The sequence below is a fragment of the Eubalaena glacialis genome, chromosome 3 (assembly GCF_028564815.1).
Source record: "Eubalaena glacialis isolate mEubGla1 chromosome 3, mEubGla1.1.hap2.+ XY, whole genome shotgun sequence".
NCBI classification, from domain to species: domain Eukaryota; kingdom Metazoa; phylum Chordata; class Mammalia; order Artiodactyla; family Balaenidae; genus Eubalaena; species Eubalaena glacialis.
The window spans coordinates 25,626,829-25,649,835 of NC_083718.1; the positions used below are offsets into that span (position 1 = coordinate 25,626,829).

The 23,007-nt window shown below is 38.9% G+C and overlaps 2 protein-coding genes across 2 annotated transcripts in view; one reads left to right on the forward strand and one right to left on the reverse strand.

The window, feature by feature from the left end:
- Positions 1-4,154, forward strand: part of LOC133086933 (kinesin-like protein KIF28P) — a 75,630-nt gene extending 71,476 nt beyond the window's left edge. Inside the window, exon 23 of the mRNA XM_061183696.1 lies at positions 4,002-4,154. Within this exon, the coding sequence (XP_061039679.1) occupies positions 4,002-4,154 (153 nt within the window). The remainder of the gene's footprint in view (positions 1-4,001) is intronic.
- Positions 4,155-6,630: 2,476 nt separating this feature from the next.
- Positions 6,631-23,007, reverse strand: part of SCCPDH (saccharopine dehydrogenase (putative)) — a 46,214-nt gene continuing 29,837 nt past the window's right edge. Inside the window, 3 exon segments of the mRNA XM_061185375.1 lie at positions 6,631-7,263; positions 8,329-8,410; positions 9,683-9,794. Of these exon segments, the coding sequence (XP_061041358.1) occupies positions 7,158-7,263; positions 8,329-8,410; positions 9,683-9,794 (300 nt within the window). The 3' untranslated portion in view covers positions 6,631-7,157.

The window sequence follows — 23,007 nt, forward strand, 5'->3', positions numbered from 1 at the left end:
AATTCAGCATCCTACCACGATAAAAACTTTTAGCAAACTAGGAATAAAATGGACATTCCTTAATCTGATAAAGGCAATCTTAAACGAACACACAGTAAGCATAATCTTAACGGTAAATCACCGATGCCAGCTATCTTCACTTCTGTTTGACATTGTACTTTAGGTTCTAGCCAGTGCAGCAAGCCCAGAAATAAAAGGTATAAGGATTGGAAAGGAAAAAAAGGTAATAGTAATAATAGTATACATTTACGTAATACTTACTAAGTGCTTTTTCATTTACTGACTCAATTCTCACAACAACCTGATGGGTAGGTACTATCATTAGCTTTATTATACAGTTGTTGGATCTAAGGCACAAGAGAGGTTAAGTAACTTACGTAAGGACACACAACTAGTAAGTGTCAGGGCCAAGCTCCAAACCCAGGGCTGCTCCGTGGTCTATACTCTTTCCCACTACACCATGATGCCTCTAGTATTATTTGCAGATGACATGTTTATGTAAATAGAAAATCCAAAAGAATTTATAAATAAATTACAAGGTTGCTGGATACAAAAATTAATAGTTAAAAATTAACTATGTTTGAATATAAGAGCAATAAAACAAAATTTTTAAAATAAGAGATAGCATTTATAATTGCATCAAATGTAAGAAGTACTTAGGACTATAGCTAACATAAAGTATGGACTTCTATGGAGAAAATTTTAAAGCTTGTTTGAGAGATGTTAAAGATGACCTAAAAAAATGGAGAAACATGCCATGGCTCCATGGTTTGGAAGATCTGCTACTGTAAATCTGTCAAGTCTCCTGAGATTCAACATAATCCCAATAAAATGTAATGGAATCCGACAAGATGATCCTATAATTTAGATGGAATCGCAAAAGCAAAGATTAGCGGAGACCATCCAAGGCTCAAAAACAAGGTAGAGAACTTACCCTACTCTATATCAAGGCTTATTTTAATGCTATTGTAATAGACGGTAAGGTATTGCCCCAAATGTAGGTAAGATAACCAAAGGAAAAGAAGGGCAAGAAATAGATTCACTCAGAATTAGAGAGTTGATATATGACCGAAGTGGAACCAAACATGAGTGTGGCAAGGATGGATTTTTCAATAAACAGTGCTCAGAGCATTAAGAATACATATGAAGATAAATGAAATTGGAGTCTTATCTAAAACTATATACCTAGAAGTCAATTTTAGGTGAGAATTAAAGACCTACATGTGAAAGGTAAACCCCTAACGCTTACCGAAGATACTTTAGGAGACGTCTTCATGACCTCACGGTGGAAAAGGATTTAAACATGACAAGAAAAATACCTAGATTTAAAGAAAAAGATTGATAGACTCACCTATATTAAGATTGTAAAGTTTGGTCCAGAAACCAAAATAAAGTCGAAAGAGATAGGAAGTCATTTGCAACACATTTAATATATAATGAGCTAATATCCAAAATAAAGAACTACTACAAACCAAAAAGAAAAACAGAGATAGATTTTGACCCAGTAGGAAAAAATGGTCAGAAGACCCAAACAGGAACTTCACAAAAGAGGAAATCAAAAAGGCCAATAAATATATGAGAAAGTGCTTAACTTCTTTAATAATTTGGGAAACACTAATTGAAACCACAGTGATATGCTAGTATAAAGTAACCACACTGGCAAAAATTTCCATCTGAAAATATCAAGTTTTGGTAAAGCTATGAAGCAACAGAAACTTTCATGCCACATTGGAAGGAGTATCAATCGGTACAACCACTTAAAAAACTGTTTGCCATTTATCTAATAAAAGTCAAAGATGCATCTACCCTGTAAGCCTGCAACTCAACTTCTCTTCTCCACAGAGTAAACTGGTTCTGCACTTCTCTGCACCTTCATGCCTTGAGGCAGAGGTTCTCAAAGTATGGTCTTCTCACCAGCAGCTTCAGCATCATCTGGGATCTTGTCAGAAATGCAAATTTCAGGGTCCCCTCCCAGACCTGCTGAATCAGAATCTCTGGGTGTGAGGCCTAGTAATCTGTGCTTTAAAAGCCCTCCAGATGATTCTGCCTTAAACTCAAGTTTGAGAACCACCTTTCTAGGCATCCTATGTATGTAATGCATTAATTTCTCTCCTACCTATCTAGAATGGTACTAGTTACACACCATTCTTGAGAGAACTGGGAAAATAGTCACTCAAGTCATTTTCTGTTCTGTAGTTCAGATGATGGACCAGCTGAAAAATTCTGTAGGAACCCAAGCATTCGTGCACTGGCTGTATTTTAACACCATCTTCCATAATAGCCCCCAAATGGAAACATCTTAATGTACACCCACAGAAGACAAGTAATTTATGGCACAAATGGCCAAAAGACAAGCAAAATATACTGTTTAGGGTTGCATTCTAGGTGGCAAGAAAATGATTATCACACAATTTAGGTTAGTGGTTGCTTCTGGGGGTAGAGAAATGGGTGTGACCAGGAGGAGCTCGAGAGGCAGTGTGTTTTCTTGAGCAGGTATGTTCACTTTAACTGTACCTATGCATACATTTTGGGTACTCTTTTGTCTGTACACCTCACAATAAAAAAGAAGGAAAAACCAGTGTGATAAACACACTAAAAATAAAGTTATAAGTCACAACCTGGGAGAATCTATGTGTATTATTTATCATCAAAGATTAGTATCCAGAATATATAAACAACTACATACTTTTAAAATAAGAGAAAGACAACATGTAGGAAAACACATTGGAAAAAATGGCCAAAGTATCTGAGCAGGCATTTCACTAATAATCAGGGAAACAGAAACTAAAACGAGATGCCACGACACACTATCGGCCCCCTGCCTGCTCGCATCTCTGTGAGCACCGTCACCTCCTCCACCGTTGCTCACTGGCGCTCTGGCCCACAGTGGGCCCTGCAATCCCTGCTCAGGGATACCTGCTCCTATGGGGCAGGGGACACATCAGCCAACTCTCAGTGGGAGAATCCCCACCCAACACGGTCCTGTGCAAACCTCAGAACTTCTACAGTATTAAAAGAATATATACCATACCAATCTCAAATATTTGGATTATCTCACCAATTTTCCCTGTTGGCAGTAAGTAAAGGGTCATTTAGGCAGCCTTCCTGAAACAGGACATGCTCCTAGGTGACTTGTCGCCTCTGGTAGCAGCTTTCAAATGCAGCTTTCCAGCCCAAAGGGAGAACTCGCTGGGCATCCCACTCATGTACACACACAGTACTTTTACTGTAATGAAGTGAGTCCACTAATATTGAAACCGAGCAGGATGTTGCGGGGCCCTCCTGGGTACAAAATCCCCTCTGTGTCCCCCATTTCTTGTTTATAGGAAGTCTTTCGTCTCCTAGACCTTCCCTGAGTTCCAAAGAGCAGATTCAAGCCATTACTAACTAGGCGAGTGAGGGAACGCAGAAACAACGGAAAAGCAAGCCCAACATAATCTTTTCCATGATTGTTAGCCTAAAGTAATGCCTTGACTTATGACCCCAACCTGTGGAGATAATGTCCTGTGGCTTCAACTGGCTGGCCCCAAGTGGACTTAAAATTGATGACACTGGGAAGGTCAATTAACTGAAACTCCTGAACCATCACGAAGTAAATAACAAAATGCCTCAACCATTGCTTCTGCTTTCTCCTAAAAAGAAGTTAAGGGATCACAAGACCATGATTTACTAGTTTGCTTTGCAGGAACACATAGATCAATCACATTCACCAATGACAGACACAACGAGTCCCAAGACAGTGCTGGGAAGTCTGCAATTGAAGTCTTACAGGAAAGCTGAAATCCCCTTTACTTTTTTTTTTTAAAAACCCTGCGCCCCTGGCCAGCCAGCAAGATGGATTTGAGACGAGTCTAGGTCTCCCATCTTTGGTGTTGGCGCCTCCTTGACTAACACAAGTTTCTCTGCTCCAAACTCCGCCATTTCAGTTTGTTTGGCCTCACTGTGCGTCGGGCACACGAACTTGGGTTTGACAACAATATTGTTCTTTTCTTTATTTTTAGGAAGACGATCAAATGCTTCGACCATTTGTACACCAGCAGTCACAAATGTTAAAGGACTTTGGGGACCTACTTGAATCCAGCTTGTGGAAACTGAAAAATGATGTTGCTCTTATAGTGAAAAAGAAGAGAGAATGTTTATTGCATATGGAATAGTGAGGATACACCAACTGAAAACATTTGAGCTTTGAGTTGTGAAGATTATTTGTGCAGCTAATAAGCTTAATTAACTTGGCTCTCAGAGCTGAATTGTGGACTCAACCTAGTCAACCCATTTCCCACTCACTCAACCTATTACACCACTTTTAAGCAAAACTCCTCTTCTTCAATTTGATTTAAAATCATGTAAAAATGAATCCATAACCAGGGTGAAGGTAAGGTGGGAAATATGAAAGGTGAATGGTCAGCACTCTGAGCTCTGGGATCGACTGCCTGGGGTTGAATCCATCACTAATCAATTGTGTGGTTTGGGGCAAACGACTTCCCCTCTCTAAGTCTCTTTCCTTATCTGTTACAGGGGAACGGTAACAGTACTTACTGTAGATGGTTAACAAATATAAAAGAATATAAAGCACTTAGAATGTGCTTGGCACACAGAAGGAATTGATAAGCACCAGCCGTTAATATTTTCAAGATCAATAGATCCAAACTTCAAATAAAAGCTCTTTTGATTAAGTTTCTTGCTGTCTCACCTAGAGAATGGTTATTTCATGCCCCTCATTTTGTATCCTTGTTCTGAACAAATTTGATATTCTGCCTCCACTTATTTTCCATCTTCATAGGTTTATTTGAAATAGGTTCAATTCATTAAGCATCGTTAGTGCCTGTACTGTGGGACCCGTTCAGTGCAAGGGCTTGGGGTGGCAGAGATTAAGATTTACTATGAGATCTGCCGGGAATTAGTCAATCTCGAAGAGATCTTGATTCCACAAAGAACTGATTGATGAGTCTTAGTTAAGGACCCACAGGCACTGAGTGCTCTGGGTAAAGGCTTGTAAAGAAAACTTTTGCGGCCTTAGACAGACTAACAATAGCAGCAATAACAGACTTATCCAGTGCTTACTGTGTGCCAGGCACTAATCTAAGTGCTAAACATCTGTGAGCTCATTTAATTTTCACCATAATTCTATGAATTTGGCCCTATTACTTTCCCCATTTTGAGGCTTTAAAGGTTAAACAAACGAGGCTTGCCCAGGCACTGTAAGGAGCGGGCTGACTCTGGGACTGCGTTCCTAACCACAGGCCTGGGGCCTTAATATGCAGGACTGTCCCAAGGAGCAGTCTGACTGATTTGCATAAGAACAGGAAGGAGGCAATAGAGGTGACAACTCCAATACTTGCTCCCTAAAATATAAAGTTAGGGGCACTGAAACTCCACTGGCAGGAGAGGCTATCAAGGGCTCCAAGAGGAGTCTCCCTGGGAAGGCAGAGGCATCTGGGCTGGTGATTTCAGCTTACTACCAGGGCCCAAGGGCTTATGGGAGGGGCTTGGGTTTTGCCTGTAGCTCAGGTCCTGGCTGAGTGTATGCACATGAACTAAAAAATAACCGGTAGCCTTGGAGCCCAAGTGTGGAGCTCCATGTTGGTGATGGCAGGGACAAGGGTCAGCAAAGCATCACAGAATCTAGGAAAGCCTTTGTCCTTGAGGCAGGATAGCAGTGAGGCCATGGGAAGCAGGAACGACTTCTACCTCTTGGACTAAGACTTACTGCTTGAGGCAAGTAAATATACTTTCTGCAAGTGAGCAGGTGGAGCCTTGGAGGGTTAAAAAGCATATCAGGATGAGACACTTGTACCTCAACCTCGAGGACAGGGTCACACAGGCGGTCATATATCAGCATCAACACTAGAGCACAACACAGCACGCATTGCAAAAGTGGAAAGATGCACATGGAGTCTCACCCAGTAGCTCCCAAGTGCAGATCTAAGCCACGGATTCCTAGGGCCCAACCGTCACACCTCCCGAATGCAAACTGCTGGGGTCCGCTGGGGAACCTATATTGTTTGTGGTTCGGATATGCAGCTAGTCATGAGATCTCTTGCTCTTGTCCATCTTCCTGATTTTAGAGATGATAAAACCTCTTCTAAGGTCACACAAATTAGTGCACAGCTGAGACCCGATTCGACCAGCCCTGGGCAGAGGAAGCAAAGTTAGGATGGACAGTACTATCACCAAGGATCTCCCTCTTCAAGTTAAACAGACCCTCTTTCTTCTGTACAGGCAGCACAGATGGACCTCCCAACATGAATAAGATTCCTATCAATGTCATGCCTCTCACTGTAGAGTAGAAATTCCATGAAGGCAATGGCTGTCCTCTTTACATAATGAATGTAACAGAACACTTATGTGTGTTTATTATATGCTTATTATAAAAGGAAAAGTCTTTTGCCTTATTTTTGGGCTTCAGTGGAAACCCGGTTAAAATATAAAAAGTAAATTAGAGAAAAATTTTGCTTAGGCAGTGAAAATCAATAGAAACTTACCAGCTATATCCTTAAAACTAAGGCACACAGGTACAGAACCAGGGAAAAATGAACGATAAGCCCAATTATTAGCAGTACACAGACCACTTAGGAAGCACATTTCTACCACTACTCAAATACACAGGCACGTCCAAACACAGAACCACTGTTCAATTGACAATCCTTTATTATTAAACTTAGGTAAGAGTCCAAAATCAGTCAGTGTGGATGGGTGAAAAAGTAGGCTAAAATAGCAAAAACTGCAGTTTCATTTGGCAAAGGCCTACACTATGCAGAGAGATTCATGGGGAAGTGAGATCCCATTCAATATCATGGCAAGGAAAACAGCAGTTGCCGTCTTACATGACCACCAGCCTGGGCGTGTCAGCAACACAGATAGAGCCACCCATCCCACCCTCTGATCTTCCAACTCACTTAAAAAACTGACCTTGAATTCTTCAATGAAAAAGTCAGTCAAATATTAATTTTTTCTCACAAGCAATAAAATCACAAAAATCAGCTAAGAGTTGAAATTTAGGGTAAGCTAGTACAATTCCCTGCTTTTACTGTATACATATTTTAGATTTGACAATCTTTTCCACATATAGTCAGACAGGCTTATAGAAGAATTTCAAATATCAAATTAAAAAGCTGTTAATTCATGCATTTTATGACTTCGGTTAATTATTCAAATGTTTAGACTTCAGAGCTGCTAATGACACTAAATTCAATGCCACGTTGGTTGAGTCTGTCAATCAACTTTGTTCTGGAGAAAGCTGCTCCAGGAGTGAAGACCCCACCCCTGTAAGACAATAACAAGATGAAACAGTGCACAAAGCCCAGCTCCAGCCCTTTCCTCTGCTAGTGGGATTTACTGGAGGACTAGCTATCGAATCAGTGCAGAGCTTATGAAAACCTGATTCTTGATTCCATCATGGACTGGTTTTGGTTCCATTCCTAAAATCAGCCAAATGAGCAAGTAGCTATTATTCAAGAGTAAACTAGTACCCAGCAAACCCGTCTAGGTTGGTTCAGTGACTAATGAGACTGTTTCCATGATACTGGTGTGTGTGCTGGAAGGGGCACACTGAGGGTTATTAACCCAAGTAACAGCTGCTGTTTATAAAGTCAGCCCTTAGACTCAGGAGGATTAAATATGCATATGGGCAAAATAAATTTAGGTAATCAATTATTACTAAAGCATAAACAAGACAATTTGGATGAAAAAGAAGTTTCTTTAAATGTAATGGGTAACATTTAGAAAATGCTAAATATTTTCAAAGGGTATAAAACTATTTGAAGAAAATTTAATTAGGTTTCACTTTATATAATTTTTATGTTTATTACTTACTATTGTTTCAGGTCAAACCTAAATTTATTTGTTTCTAAGCCTGCAAGCCTATGCTCATTTGTAAAGTTGGTCTACTTTTAGGGTAACAGCTATATGCTCCAGGAAGATAGTTGACTTGATACTTGTCTAGCCAGGATGCCATGAATCAACTCATGCTTGGGGTCAAGGCTCCCAGTGCCAACTGGGTATCATTCAGCATGGATTAGGGGCTCCTGCCAATAACATTTAACTACAGGGACCTTTTTTTGAGTAGCTGACTTTGGATCTGAGTTATTTTCAGGAGGAAATGAAGCATGGCTCTCAAACTTTTCTGTCTCCTCTCATTTACTTCTGCACTGTTCCTAGAGGCCAATAAGGAACTGTCCTTCTCACAATATTAAGTTTACCTCTATCTTTGGATCAAAGGTACTGTAAATGCTTATGTACAAACCCAACGCCTGAAAACTGAACCAAGATAAGCTAAAATATAACATAAATGAAAAAGATATCTTCAAATTTGAAGAAAAACAGACTTACGCCTTAGGAAGATCAGAGGTGTCAGTTAGTAGAGTTATGGCTGCCTGGACCATGGCTATGGGGGTAGCCACATAGCCAGCTTCTGCAGATAACAGGTGATCAAAGAAAAAGAAAGTATTCATAAAATATGCATTCAACAACACCCAAAAATCAAATGGTAGATTTTATATCTAAGTATCAGTGTACAGAATTTCCTCAATAAATACTCTGTTCATGTAATAACAAAAATAACAACATTTATATAGTACTTATTAAGTGTTAGGAACTGTATTAAGTGCTTTAAATCCATTAAACTCATTTAATTTTCCTAATTCTCCTAATCATACTAGGCTAGTACTATCTTATACTCATTTTACAGATGAGGAAACTGAGGCATAGAGAGGTTTAGAGACTCATTCAAATTCACAAAGTTAGGTAGTGGTTGAGCCAGAATCACATGCAGGCAGCCGGCTCAAGTCCAAACTCTTACCGATAATCCCAGGTTTCTTGTTTCTCTATTCATATACTATACTGATCTTTATCAATCAAATACATCAAACTTCACTTTTAAAAAAAGACTCCATTTCTTAAAGAACAACTGAGTAACTCTCAAAGAAGTCTAACTTTAAGAAGTAACTTTAAAAGAAGTCTATAAACAAGGAGAACATTAGTGTTTATATTCATGTTAAATAAGAACATAGCTTATCTTAAAAACCCAGGTGGAAATTTGAAAAAAAGGCAAGATGCAAAGATATCTTTGCTATTGTGCTTGATTAAAACTGCACAACAGACCCCCTGTGATCTATTAGGAATGATGGTAATTAAACTTATACTATAATTCACAAGTGGAATTGTCTCTGTACAGTTCTCTAAAATTTATACAGCATAAGTTAGTGAATGTTTTGGAGTGATAGTTCTTTTTAACAATCTATCAAAACTTTTACCTTGCCCAGAAAAATGCACGTGTGCACGCACTTTACAAACAATGTCAGAGTGATCCAGACTCCAAAGAAAGCTTGGATCACAGCTTTGATTATGTTATAACTATACTGCTTTAAAGTGACCCTTGACTATGAGAATAGAACAGATAAATATCAATCAGCCCCTTGTCTTCTTAGTATTAAAAATTCCATTCAGAATTACTGAATCATACTGAAAGAAAGAAAAACAGAGAGAGGGACACAACAATAAAACTGAATGATACCAATAATTCCAATCCTTCTTTTGACAGAATTATTTATCATTATTACTTAATTTGTGCAAATCTATTTCTAAAACAAATAAACTTTAAAAAGAAACTGCTGTAATAGCACACCACTTTATAGCTTAAGACAATGTAAAACTCCCAAGCATTCTTAAGTCACATGTGAAATACCTGGTCCTTTCACCTGAGTACAAATTCTGATATTTGGTTTGTTCTTATCAGGACCAAAGCCTTGGCTGTATCCTTGACCAAAAAATGTCAACGTAAATGATGAGGCATCAATCTGAGGAAAAGAAAGCAAAGGGTTTATTAAATAAATATGTCATTTCCTCCTTGAACACAATAAAACCTACTAATATACTTCATATAAGATATTTTCAATAAATAAAAAAATCAATATTCAATCTGCCAGAATATCCTGCCATCCTTTACTTAAGCATGGAGCAAAATATAATTCTTTGAAGAACAACAAGTTTTGCTGACTGGAGTGATGCTGAGAGGAGGGAGATAGTGAGGAATAAAGCTGATATAAAGATGAGTCTTAGGTTGTGGCTGAAAGAAGAACAGCACCACCAGAATAGGCAGTTTCAGAGGAAAAGCTGGAGGTAGTTTTTCTTTTAGGATAGAATATGGTACTCTGGCTTTAGATATCTGTTTGAGGTGACAAGACAAAAATAGTCAACAAGTAACGGCAGTATGGGCCTAGGGTATAGATATAAAATTGCTCCACTTAGAAGTGTAAAAATTTGATTCAAAAATTAAATTATAGAAGATCTATCCAAGCATCTGTCACAATCACTAAATTTAGAAATAAAATAACAAAGCCATGGTGAACAAATTTTTATTAAGTATCAACCAAGGGTCAGACACTATGTTAGGTCCTGAGACATAAATAAAGTATTAATAAAATTAAAATAAAAGAAAAGGCATTCCTGGAGCTTACAGTTTAGTGTGTGTGGAAATATATACATATATATACATACACACACATATATACATATAAGAGATCTAATAACAATATGAGACTTGAATAAGAAGTGCAGGACTAGTTTAGCAGAGAGCATTATTAAATTTACTGAGGAAGAGGCGAGGGTTTTGAATTGTGCGTGTGTACGCGTGCACACACACACACACACACACACACACATTCTAATAGAGAAGTTTATTACATAGAAAAGTAAGGTGAGTACCAGAAAGGAGAAACCATTATTTAAAGGCAAAACCAGACAAGGATGCCACAAGAAAAGAAAATGACAGCCAATATCACTGATGAACGTAAGTGCAAAAATCCTCAACAAAATATTAGCAAACTGAATTCAACAATATATTAAAAGGACCATATACCATGATCAAGTGGGATTTAGTTTAGGGATGCAAGGATGGTTCAACATCCATGAATCAGTCAATGTGATATACCACATTAACAAAATAAAAGATAAAAATCATATGATCATCTCAAATGCAGAAAAAGCATTTGACAAAATTCAACATCCATTTATGATAAAAAGTCTCAGCAAAGTGGATATATAGAGGGGATATACTTCAACATAATAAAGGCCATATATGACAAACCCATTGCTAACATCATACTCAATGGTGAAAAGCTGAAAGCTTTTCTTATATGGTCAGGAACAAGACAAGAGTGCCCACTCTTGTCGATAGTATTCAACATGGTATTGGAAGTTCTATCCAGAGCAGTTAGGCAAGAAAATGAAATAAAAGGTATCCAAATTGGAAAGGAAGAAGTAATACCATCACTATTTGCAGATGACATGATGTTATGTATAGAAAACCCTAAAGACTCCATCAAAAAATCAGAACTAAAATGAATTCAGTAAAGTCATGGGATACAAAATCAACACCCAAAAATCTGTTTCATTTCTATACATTAATGAACTAGCAGAAAGAAATATTAAGAAAGCAATCCCGTTTACAAATGCATCAAAAAGAATAAAACATCTAGGAATAAATATAACCAAGGAGGTGAAAGACCTACATGCTGAAAACTACAAGACATGAACAAAAGAAATTGAAGAAGACCCAAATAAATGGAAAGACAGTCCATACTCATGGATTGAAAGAACATCATTATAATGTGCACACTACCCAAAGCAATCTACAGATTCAATGCAATCCCTATCAAAATACCAATGGCATATTTCACAGAACTAGAACAATAAATCCTAAAGTCTATATAAAACCAGGAAAGACTCCAAATAGCCAAAGAAATCTTTGCAAGAAGAACGAAGCTGGAGGTATCATTCTCCCTGATTTCAAACAATATTACAATGCTATAGTAATTAAAACAGTATGGTATTGGCATAAAAACAGGCACATAGATCAACAGAACAGCACAGAGAGCTCAGATATAAACCCACACATATGTGGTCAATTAATTTATGACAAAGGAGCCAAGAATATTCAATGGGGAAAGGACAGTCTCTTCAACAGATCGTGTTGAAAAAATGTAATTGGACTGCTTCTTACACCATACACAAAAATTAACTCAAAATGGATTAGAGACTTGAATATAAGACCTGAAACCATAGATCTCCTAGAAGAAAATATAGGCAGTAAGTTCCTTGACATAGGTATTAAAGGTGCTTTTTCTGCACTTGACACCAGAAACAGAAACAAAAGCAAAAATTAACAAGTAAGATTACATCAAAGTAAAACACTTCTGTGCAACAAAGGCAACCATGAACAAAATGAAAAGGAACCTACTAAATGGGAGAAAATATTACAAATCACATATCTGATAAGTGGCTATTACCCCCAAAATATAAAGAATTCATACAACTCACTAGCAAAAACCAAACACTCGAACTGAAAAATGGGCAGAAGATCGGAATACATTTTTCCAAAGAAGACATACAGATGGCCAATAGGTGCATGAAAAGATGCTCTACATCATTAATCATGAGGGAAATGCACATCAAACCACAATGAGATATCACCTCACACCTGTCAGAATGGCTACCATCAAAAAACTAGAAATAGAGGAATGACCAAGATGGTGGAGTTCAGGAAGTCCCTGGACACACCAAAATTATAACTATGTACAGAGCAACTATCAATGAGAACAACCTGAAGACTAGCAGAAAAGATTTTCAACAACTAAAGATATAAAGAAGAAACCACAACAAGATGGGTAGGAGAAGCGGAGATGCAGTGTAGGCAAGACCCAACCTCACACTGGGCTCTCCCCAGCCCGGGGGTCCTGTACCAGGAAAACAAGCCCCCAGAACATCTGGCTTTGAAGGCTAGCAGGGCTTGCACACAGAGAGCTAGAGGGCCATAGAAAACAGAGATTACACTCTTAAAGGACTTACACAAAATCTCACATGCTCTGAAATCCAATGCAGAGGGAGTAATATGAAAGGAGCCCAGGTCAACCCACTTGCTGATCTTGGAGAGCCTTCCAGGGAGGCAGAAGGGAACTGGGACTCCCTCTGGGGACAGAGATGCTAATGGGAGCCATTTTGGGGCACCTGTTCTGCCATGAGGACACTGGTGCTGGCAAGCACTATTTTGGGGTCCTCCCTCTATCTCATTAGCACCAGGTGCTTCCCTGCCCAGTAGCAGACCAATACCAGCCCTGGGACTCCCTGGGTCCTGCAGCCAGCTATGTTGGGACCCAGTACTGCTCACCCCAGGGGGGTGGCACCAGTCTGCGCCCCCTGGATACCTGGCGCAGCATGCCATGACTTGGCCACACCTACTATCAGGCTGGTACCAGCCCAGGACCCCCAGGGCCCTGCAGCCAGCCTCTCCAGGACCAGGCCATGCCCACCAGAGGGGCAATAGCCTTGACATGAGGCAGGGCCTGGCAGCCATCTGGGGGCCAGCTCTGCCTACTAGTGTGCCCACAGTAGTCAGCCCCGCCACTACAGAAAGGCCCATACAGCCCACACAGGGGGCACCTCTAGAGCATATAGCTCCGGTGACCAGTGGGGAGTATGTTGCTAGGCCCCACTGAAAGTCTCCTACAGGAGGCCATTCTCCAGGATTGCAAAATGTAACTGACTTACCTAATATCATACACAGAAATAAAAAACAGAGACATAGGCAAAAGGAGGCAACAGAGGAATGTGTTCCAAAAAAGAACAAAATAAAACACCAGAAGAACTAAGATAAGTGGAGATAAGCAATCTACTTGATAAAGAGTTCAAGATAATGATCATAAAGGTACTCAAAGATGCTTGGGAGAAGAACAGATGAACACAGTGAGAAGTCTAACAAAGAGTTCAAAAATATAAAGAAGAACCAAACATAGCTGAAGAATGTAATAACTGAAATAAAAAATACATGAGAAGAAATCAACAGTAGATTAAAGATACAGAACAGATCAGTAAACTGAGAGTAGTGGAAATCATCCAAGCTGAACAGAAAAGACAATGTTTAAAAATGAGAACAGTTAAAGATACCGCTAGGTACTAATGTACTAATTTACTAATATTTGCATTACAGGGGTACCAGAAGGAGAAGAGAGAGAAAGGGGGAGAACTTGTCTGAAGAAAAAATAGCTGAAAACCTCTCTAACTTAGGAAAGGAAACAGATATCCAAGCCCAGAAAACACAGAAAGTTCCAAACAAGATGAACCCAAAGATATCTACACCAAGACATACTGTGATTAAGATTGTAAAAATTAAAGATGAAGAGAGACTCTTAAAAGCAGAAAGAGAAAAGCAACCAGTTACATACAAGGTAACTCCCGTAAGGCTATCAGCTGACTTTTCAGCATAAACTTTGCCAGGAAGAAGGGAGTGGCATGACATATTTTAAAGTAATGAAAGGAAAAAACCTACAACCACGAATACTCTACCCAGCAAGGCTATCATTCAGATTTAAAGAGGAATTTTACAGACAAGCAAAAAGCTAAAAGAGTTCAGCACCACTAAACAGGCTTTATAAGAAACATTAAAGGGACCTTTATAAGTGGAAAAGAAAAGACTACAACTAGAAATATAAAAATTATGAAAGGAAAAATCTCATCAGTAAAGGCAAATATATAGTAATGGTAGTAGACCAACTACTTGTAAAGCTAGCAGAAAAGTTAAAGGACAAAAATAGTAAAATCACCTATTTTTACAGTAAGTAGTTAAGGGATACACAAAATAAAAAGTAAAATATGATTTCAAAAACATTAACATTGGGGTAGGGGGGAGTAAAAATGCAGGGTTGTTAGAAATGTGTTCAAACTTAACGAGATCAGTAACTTATAATAATCACAAATATATACAGGTTGCTATATATAAACCTCATGGTAACCCCAAACCAAAAATCTATAATAGATACACACACACAAAAAAGAAAGAGATCCAAACATAACACTAAAGATAGTCATCAAATTACATGGGAAGAGAGAAAAAGAAGAAACAAACACAAAAACAACCAGAAAAAAATTAACAAAATGGTAGTAAGTACATACCTATCAATAATTACAGTAAATGTAAATGGACTAAATGCTCTACTCAAAAGACGTAGAGTGACTGAATGGATACATAAACAAGACCCATATATATGCTACCTACAAGAGACTCACTTCAGATATAAAGACACACATAGACTGAAAGTGAGGGAATGGAAAACGGTACTCCATTTGAAAAAAAATGAAAAGAAAGCCAGAGTAGCAATACTTATATCAGAGAAAATAGACTTTAAAACCAAGACTATAACAAGAGATAAAGATGGATATTACTAAGTAGAAAGGGACCAATCCAACAGGAGGAGAAAACAACAACCCAACATAGGAGTACCTAAATACATAAAGCAAATCTTAACAAACATACAAGGAGAAATTGACAGAAACACAATCATAGTAGGGGACTTTAACACCTCACTAACATCAATGAACAGATCACACAAACAGAAAATCAATAAGGAAACGCTGGCCTTAAATGACGTATTAGACTAGATGAACTTAATAGATATATACAAAGCAATCCATCCAAAAGCAGCAGAATACACATTCTTTCCAAGTGCACACGGACATTCTCCAGTATAGATCACATGCTAGGCCACAGAATAAGCCTTGGTAAATTTAAGAAAACTGAAATCATATCAAGCATCTTTTCCAACCACAACATTATGAAACCAGAAATCAACTATAAGGAAAAAACTGCAAAAATCAAACATGTGGAGGATAAACAACATGCTACTAAACAACAAATGGCTTAATGAAGAAAGAGGATATCAAAAAAATACCTGGAGACACATGAAAATGGAAACACAACAATCCAAAATCTGTAGGACACAGGAAAAGCAGTTCTAAGGGGGAAGCTTACAGCACTACAAACCAACCTCAGGAAACAAACAAACAAAATTCAAGTAAATAACCTAACTTTACACCTAAAGGAAGTAGAAAAATAAGAACAAACAAGACTCAAAGTTAGTAGAAGGAAAGAAATCATAAAGATCAGGGCAGAAATAAATGAAATAGAGACTACAACAACAATAGAAAAGATAATGAAACTAAGAGCTGATTCTTTGGATAAACAAAATTGATAAACTTCTAGCCAGACTCATCAAGAAAGAAAGAGAGCTCAAATAAACAAAATCAGAACTGAAAAAGGAGAAGTTACAATTGACATCACAGAAACACAAGGGATCATAAAAGATTTCTGAAACAACTGCATGTGAATAAAATGGACAATATAGAAGAAATGGATGAATTCCTAGAAATGTACAATCTCCCAAGATGGAATCAAGAAAAAATAGAAAATATAAACAGACTGGTTACCAGGAATGAAACTGAATCAGTAATTTAAAAAACCCTCGGGGGGGTCTGGGCAAGATGGCAGAAGAGTAAGACGCAGAGATCACCTTCCTTCCCACAGATACATCAGAAATACATCTACACGTGGAACTGCTCCTACAGAACACCCACTGAACGCTGGCAGAAGACGTCAGACCTCCCAAAAGGCAAGAAACTCCCCACGTACTTGGGTAGGGCAAAAGAAAAAAGAAATAACAGAGACAAAAGAATAGGGACGGGACCTGCTCCAGTGGGAGGCAGCTGTGAAGGAGGAAAGGTTTCCACACACTAGGACGCCCCTTCGTGGGCGGAGACTGCAGGTGGCAGAGGGGAGAAGCTTCGGAGCCACAGAGGAGAGCACAGCCATAGGGGTGCAGAGGGCAAAGCGGAGAGATTCCCACACAGAGGATCGGTGCCGAGTGGCACTCACCAGCCCGAGAGGCTTGTCTGCTCACCCGCCGGGGCGGGCGGGGGCTGAGAGCTGAGGCTCGGGTGGGCTTCGGTCGGATCGCAGGGAGAGGACTGGGGTTGGCGGCGTGAACACAGCCTGAAGGGGTTAGCGCACCACAGCTAGCCGAGAGGGAGTCCGGGAAAAAGTCTGCAGCTGCCGAAGAGGCAAGAGACTTTTTCTTGCCTCTTTGTTTCGCGGCGCGCAAGGAGAGGGGATTCAGAGCGCCGCCTAAACGAGCTCCAGAGATGGGCGCAAGCCGCGGCTATCAGCGCGGACCCCAGAGACGGGCATGAGACGCTAAGGCTGCTGCTGCCGCCACCAAGAAGCCTGTGTGCGAGCACAGATCACTATCCACACCGCCCCTCCTGGGAGCCTGTGCAGCCCGCCACTGCCAGGCTCCTGTGATCCAGGGACAACTTCCCCGGGAGAACGCACGGCGCGCCTCAGGCTGGTGCAACGTCACGCTGGCCTCTGCCGCCGCAGGCTCGCCCCGCATCCGTACCCTTCCCTCCCCCCCCCCCGCCTGAGTGTGCCAGAGCCCCCGAAGCAGCTGCTCCTTTAACCCTGTCCTGTGTGAGTGAAGAACAGACGCCCTCAGGCGACCTACACACAGAGGCGGGTCCAAATCCAAAGCTGAACCCCGGGAGCTGTACGAACAAAGAAGAGAAAGGGAAATTTCTCCCAGCAGCCTCCGAAGCAGCAGATTAAAGCTCCACAAACAACTTGATGTACCTGCATCTGTTGAATACCTGAATAGACAACGAATCATCCCAAATTCAGGAGGTGGACTTTGGGAGCAGGATATATTAATTTTTCCCCTTTTCCTTTTTTTGTGAGTGTATATGTGTATGCTTCTGGGTGAGATTTTGTGTGTATAGCTTTGCTTTCACCATTTGTCCTAGGGTTCAGTCCATCCTTTTTTTTTTTACTTAAAAAATTTTTTTTTCTTAATAAATTTTTTCTTAATAATTTTTTCCTTATTTTTTATTTTAAAAAATTTAAAAGATTTTTTCCTTAATAAATATTTTCTTTATTTTTTATTTTAAAAAATTAAAAAAATTTTTTCTCTTAATAAAATTTTTCTTATTTTTTAATATAAAAAATTAATAAATTTATTAAAAAAATTTTTTTCTTAATAGTTTTTTTTCTTCTTTTTTATTATAATAGCTTTATTTTAGTTTATTTTATTTTATCCTCTTTCTTTCTTTCTTTCCATTTTTTTCTCCCTTTTATTCTGAGCCGTGTGGATGAAAGGCTCCTGGTGCTCCAGCCAGGCATCAGGGCTGTGCCTCTGAGGTGGGAGAGACAACTTCAGGACACTGGTCCACAAGAGACCTTCCAGCTCCATGTAATACCAAACGGCGAAAATCTCTCAGAGATCTCCATCTCAGTATCAAGACCCAGCTTCACTCAACGACCAGCAAGCTACAGTGCTGGACACCCTATGCCAAACAACTAGCAAGACAGGAACACAGCCCCATCCATTAGCAAAGAGGCTGCCTAAAATCATAATAAGGCCACAGACACCCCAAAACACACCACCAGACGTGGACGTGCCCACCAGAAAGACAAGATCCAGCCTCATCCACCAGAACACAGGCACTAGTCCCCTCCACCAGGAAGCCTACACAACCCACTGAACCAACCTTAGCCACTGGGGACAGATACCAAAAACAACAAGCTGGAGTAGCAATTCTCATATCAGACAAAATAGACTTTAAAATAAAGACTATTACAAGAGACAAAGAAGGACACTATATAATGATCAAGGGATTGATCCAAGAAGAAGGTATAACAATTGTAAATATTTATGCACCCAACATAGGAGCACCTCAATACATAAGGCAAATACTAACAGCCATAAAAGGGGAAATCGACAGTAACACAATCATAGTAGGGGACTTTAACACCCCACTTTCACCAATGGACAGATCATCCAAAATGAAAATAAATAAGGAAACAGAAGCTTTAAATGATACATTAAACATGATGGACTTAATTGATATTTATAGGACATTCCATCCAAAAACAACAGAATACACCTTTTTCTCAAGTGCTCATGGAACATTCTCCAGGATAGATCATATCTTGGGTCACAAATCAAGCCTTGGTAAATTTAAGAAAATTGAAATCGTATCAAGTATCTTTTCCGACCACAACGCTAAGAGACTAGATATCAATTACAGGAAAAAATCTGTAAAAAATACAAACACATAGAGGCTACACAATACAGTACTTAATAATGAAGTGATCACTGAAGAAATCAAAGGGGAAATCAAAAAGTACCTAGAAACAAATGACAATGGAGACACGATGACCCAAAACCTATGGGATGCAGCAAAAGCAGTTCTAAGAGGGAAGTTTATAGCAATACAAGCCTACCTCAAGAAACAGGAAACATCTCGAATAAACAACCTAACCTTGCACCTAAAGCAATCAGAGAAAGAAGAACAAAAAAAACTCAAAGCTAGCAGAAGGAAAGAAATCATAAAGATCAGATCAGAAATAAATGAAAAAGAAATGAAGGAGACAATAGCAAAGATCAATAAAACGAAAAGCTGGTTCTTTGAGAAGATAAACAAAATTGATAAACCATTAGCCAGACTCATCAAGAGAAAAAGGGAGAAGGCTCAAATCAATAGAATTAGAAATGAAAAAGGAGAAGTAACAACTGACACTACAGAAATACAAACGATCATGAGAGATTACTACAAGCAACTCTATGCCAATAAAATGGACAACCTGGAAGAAACGGACAAATTCTTAGAAATGCACAACCTGCTGAGACTGAACCAGGAAGAAACAGAAAATATGAACAGACCAATCACAAGCACTGAAATTGAAACTGTGATTAAAAATCTTCCAACAAACAAAAGCCCAGGACCAGATGGCTTCACAGGCGAATTCTATCAAACATTTACAGAAGAGCTAACATCTATCCTTCTCAAACTCTTCCAAAATATTGCAGAGGGAGGAACACTCCCCAACTCATTCTACGAGGCCACCATCACCCTGATACCAAAACCAGACAAAGATATCACAAAGAAAGAAAACTACAGGCCAATATCACTGATGAACAGATGCAAAAATCCTCAACAAAATACTAGCAAACAGAATCCAACAGCACATTAAAAGGATCATACATCATGATCAAGTGGGGTTTATTCCAGGAATGCAAGGATTCTTCAATATACGCAAATCAATCAACGTGATACATCATATTAACAAATTGAAGGAGAAAAACCATATGATCATCTCAATAGATGCAGAGATAGCTTTCGACAAAATTCAACACCCATTTATGATAAAAACCCTGCAGAAAGTAGGCATAGAGGGAACTTTCCTCAACATAATAAAGGCCATATATGGCAAACCCACAGCCAACATTGTCCTCAATGGTGAAAAACTGAAACCATTTCCACTAAGATCAGGAACAAGACAAGGTTGCCCACTCTCACCACTATTATTCAACATAGTTTTGGAAGTGTTAGCCACAGCAATCAGAGAAGAAAAAGAAATTAAAGGAATCCAAATCGGAAAAGAAGAAGTAAAGCTGTCACTGTTTGCAGATGACATGATACTATACATAGAGAATCCAAAAGATGCTACCAGAAAACTACTAGAGCTAATCAATGAATTTGGTAAAGTAGCAGGATACAAAATTAACGCACAGAAATCTCTTGCATTCCTATACACTAATGATGAAAAATCTGAAAGTGAAATTAAGAAAACACTCCCATTTACCATTGCAACAAAAAGAATAAAATATCTAGGAATAAACCTACCTAAGGAGACAAAAGACCTGTATGCAGAAAATTATAAGACACTGATGAAAGAAATTAAAGATGATACAAATAGATGGAGAGATATACCATGTTCTTGGACTGGAAGAATGAACATTGTGAAAATGACTCTACTACCCAAAGCAATCTACAGATTCAATGCAATCCCTATCGAACTACCACTGGCATTTTTCACAGAACTAGAACAAAAAATTTCACGATTTGTATGGAAACACAAAAGACCCCGAATAGCCAAAGCAATCTTGAGAACGAAAAATGGAGCTGGAGGAATCAGGCTCCCTGACTTCAGACTATATTATAAAGCTACAGGTAATCAAGACAGTTTGGTACTGGCACAAAAACAGAAACATAGATCAATGGAACAGGATAGAAAGCCCAGAGAGAAACCCACGCACCTACGGTCACCTTATCTTTGATAAAGGAGGCAAGCATATACAGTGGAGAAAAGACAGCCTCTTCAATAAGTGGTGCTGGGAAAACTGGACAGGTACATGTAAAAGTATGAAATTAGAACACTCCCTGACACCATACACAAAAATAAACTCAAAATGGATTAAAGACCTAAATGTAAGGCCAGACACTATCAAACTCTTAGAGGAAAACATAGGCAGAAGACTCTATGACATAAATCACAGCAAGATCCTTTTTGACCCAACTCCTAGAGAAATGGAAATAAAAACACAAATAAACAAATGGGACCTAATGAAACTTAAAAGCTTTTGCACAGCAAAGGAAACCATAAACAAGACCAAAAGACAACCCTCAGAATGGGAGAAAATATTTGCAAATGAAGCAACTGACAAAGGATTAATCTCCAAGATTTACAAGCAGCTCATGCAGCTCAATAACAAAAAAACAAACAACCCAATCCAAAAATGGGCAGAAGACCTAAACAGACATTTCTCCAAAGAAGATATACAGATTACCAACAGACACATGAAAGAATGCTCAACATCATTAATCATTAGAGAAATGCAAATCAAAACTACAATGAGATATCATCTCACACCGGTCAGAATGGCCATCATCAAAAAATCTACAAACAATAAACGCTGGAGAGGGTGTGGAGAAAAGGGAACACTCCTGCACTGTTGGTGGGAATGTAAATTGATACAGCCACTATGGAGAACAGTACGGAGGTTCCTTTAAAAACTAAAAATAGAACTACCATACGACCCAGCAATCCCACTACTGGGCATATATCCTGAGAAAACCATAATTCAAAAAGAGTCATGTACCAAAATGTTCATAGCAGCTCTCTTTACAATAGCCAGGACATGGAAGCAACCTAAGTGTCCATCATCGGATGAATGGATAAATAAGATGTGGCACATATATACAATGGAATACTACTCAGCCATAAAAAGAAACGAAATGGAGGTATTTGTAGTGAGGTGGATGGAGTTAGAGTCTGTCATACAGAGTGAAGTAAGTCAGAAAGAGAAAAAGAAATACAGTATGCTAACACATACATATGGAATCTAAGGAGAAAAAAAAAAAAAGGTCATGAGGAACCTAGTGGCAAGACAGGAATAAAGACACAGACCTACTAGAGAATGGACTTGAGGATATGGGGAGGGGGAGGGGTAAGATGTGACAGGGTGAGAGAGTGACATGGACATATATACACTACCAAATGTAAAATAGATAGCTAGTGGGAAGCAGCCGCATAGCACAGGGAGATCAGCTCGGTGCTTTGTGACCACCTAGAGGGGGAGGATAGGGAGGGTGGGAGGGAGGGAGACGCAAGAGGGAAGAGATATGGGAACATATGTATATGTATAACTGATTCACTTTGTTATAAAGCAGAAACTAACACACCATTGTAAAGCAATTATACTTATATAAAGATGTTAAAAAATTAAAAAATAAAAAATAAAAACCCCTCAACTCCCAATAAACAAAAGTCCAGTACCAGAAGGCTTCACAGGTGAATTCTACCAAACATTTAAAGAAGAGTTAATGCCTAACCTTCTCAAACTATCCCAAAAAAATGCAGAGGAAGAAATGCTTCCAAAGTCATTCTATGAACGTGCACCACTCTGATACCAAAACCAGACAAAGATATCACAAAAAAAGAAAATTACAAGCCAATATCATTGATGAACATAGATGCAAAAATCCTCAACAAAATGTTAGCAAACTGATTTCAACAATACATTAAAAGAATCATATACCACGATCAAGTGGGATTTATCCTGGGATGTAAGGATAATTCAATAACTGCAAATCAATCATTGTGATACAGGGTATACAGGGAACATACTGGGTATACAGGGAACATACTTCAACATAATAAAGGCCATATATGACAAGCCCACAGCTAACATCATCCTCAATGGTGAAAATCTGAAGGCATTTCCTCTAACATCAGGAACAAGAGTGCCTACTCTTGCCACTTTTATTCAACATAGTATTGGAAGTCCTAGCCACAACAATCAGACAAGAAAAAGAAATACAAGGAATCTAAATTGCAAAGAAAGA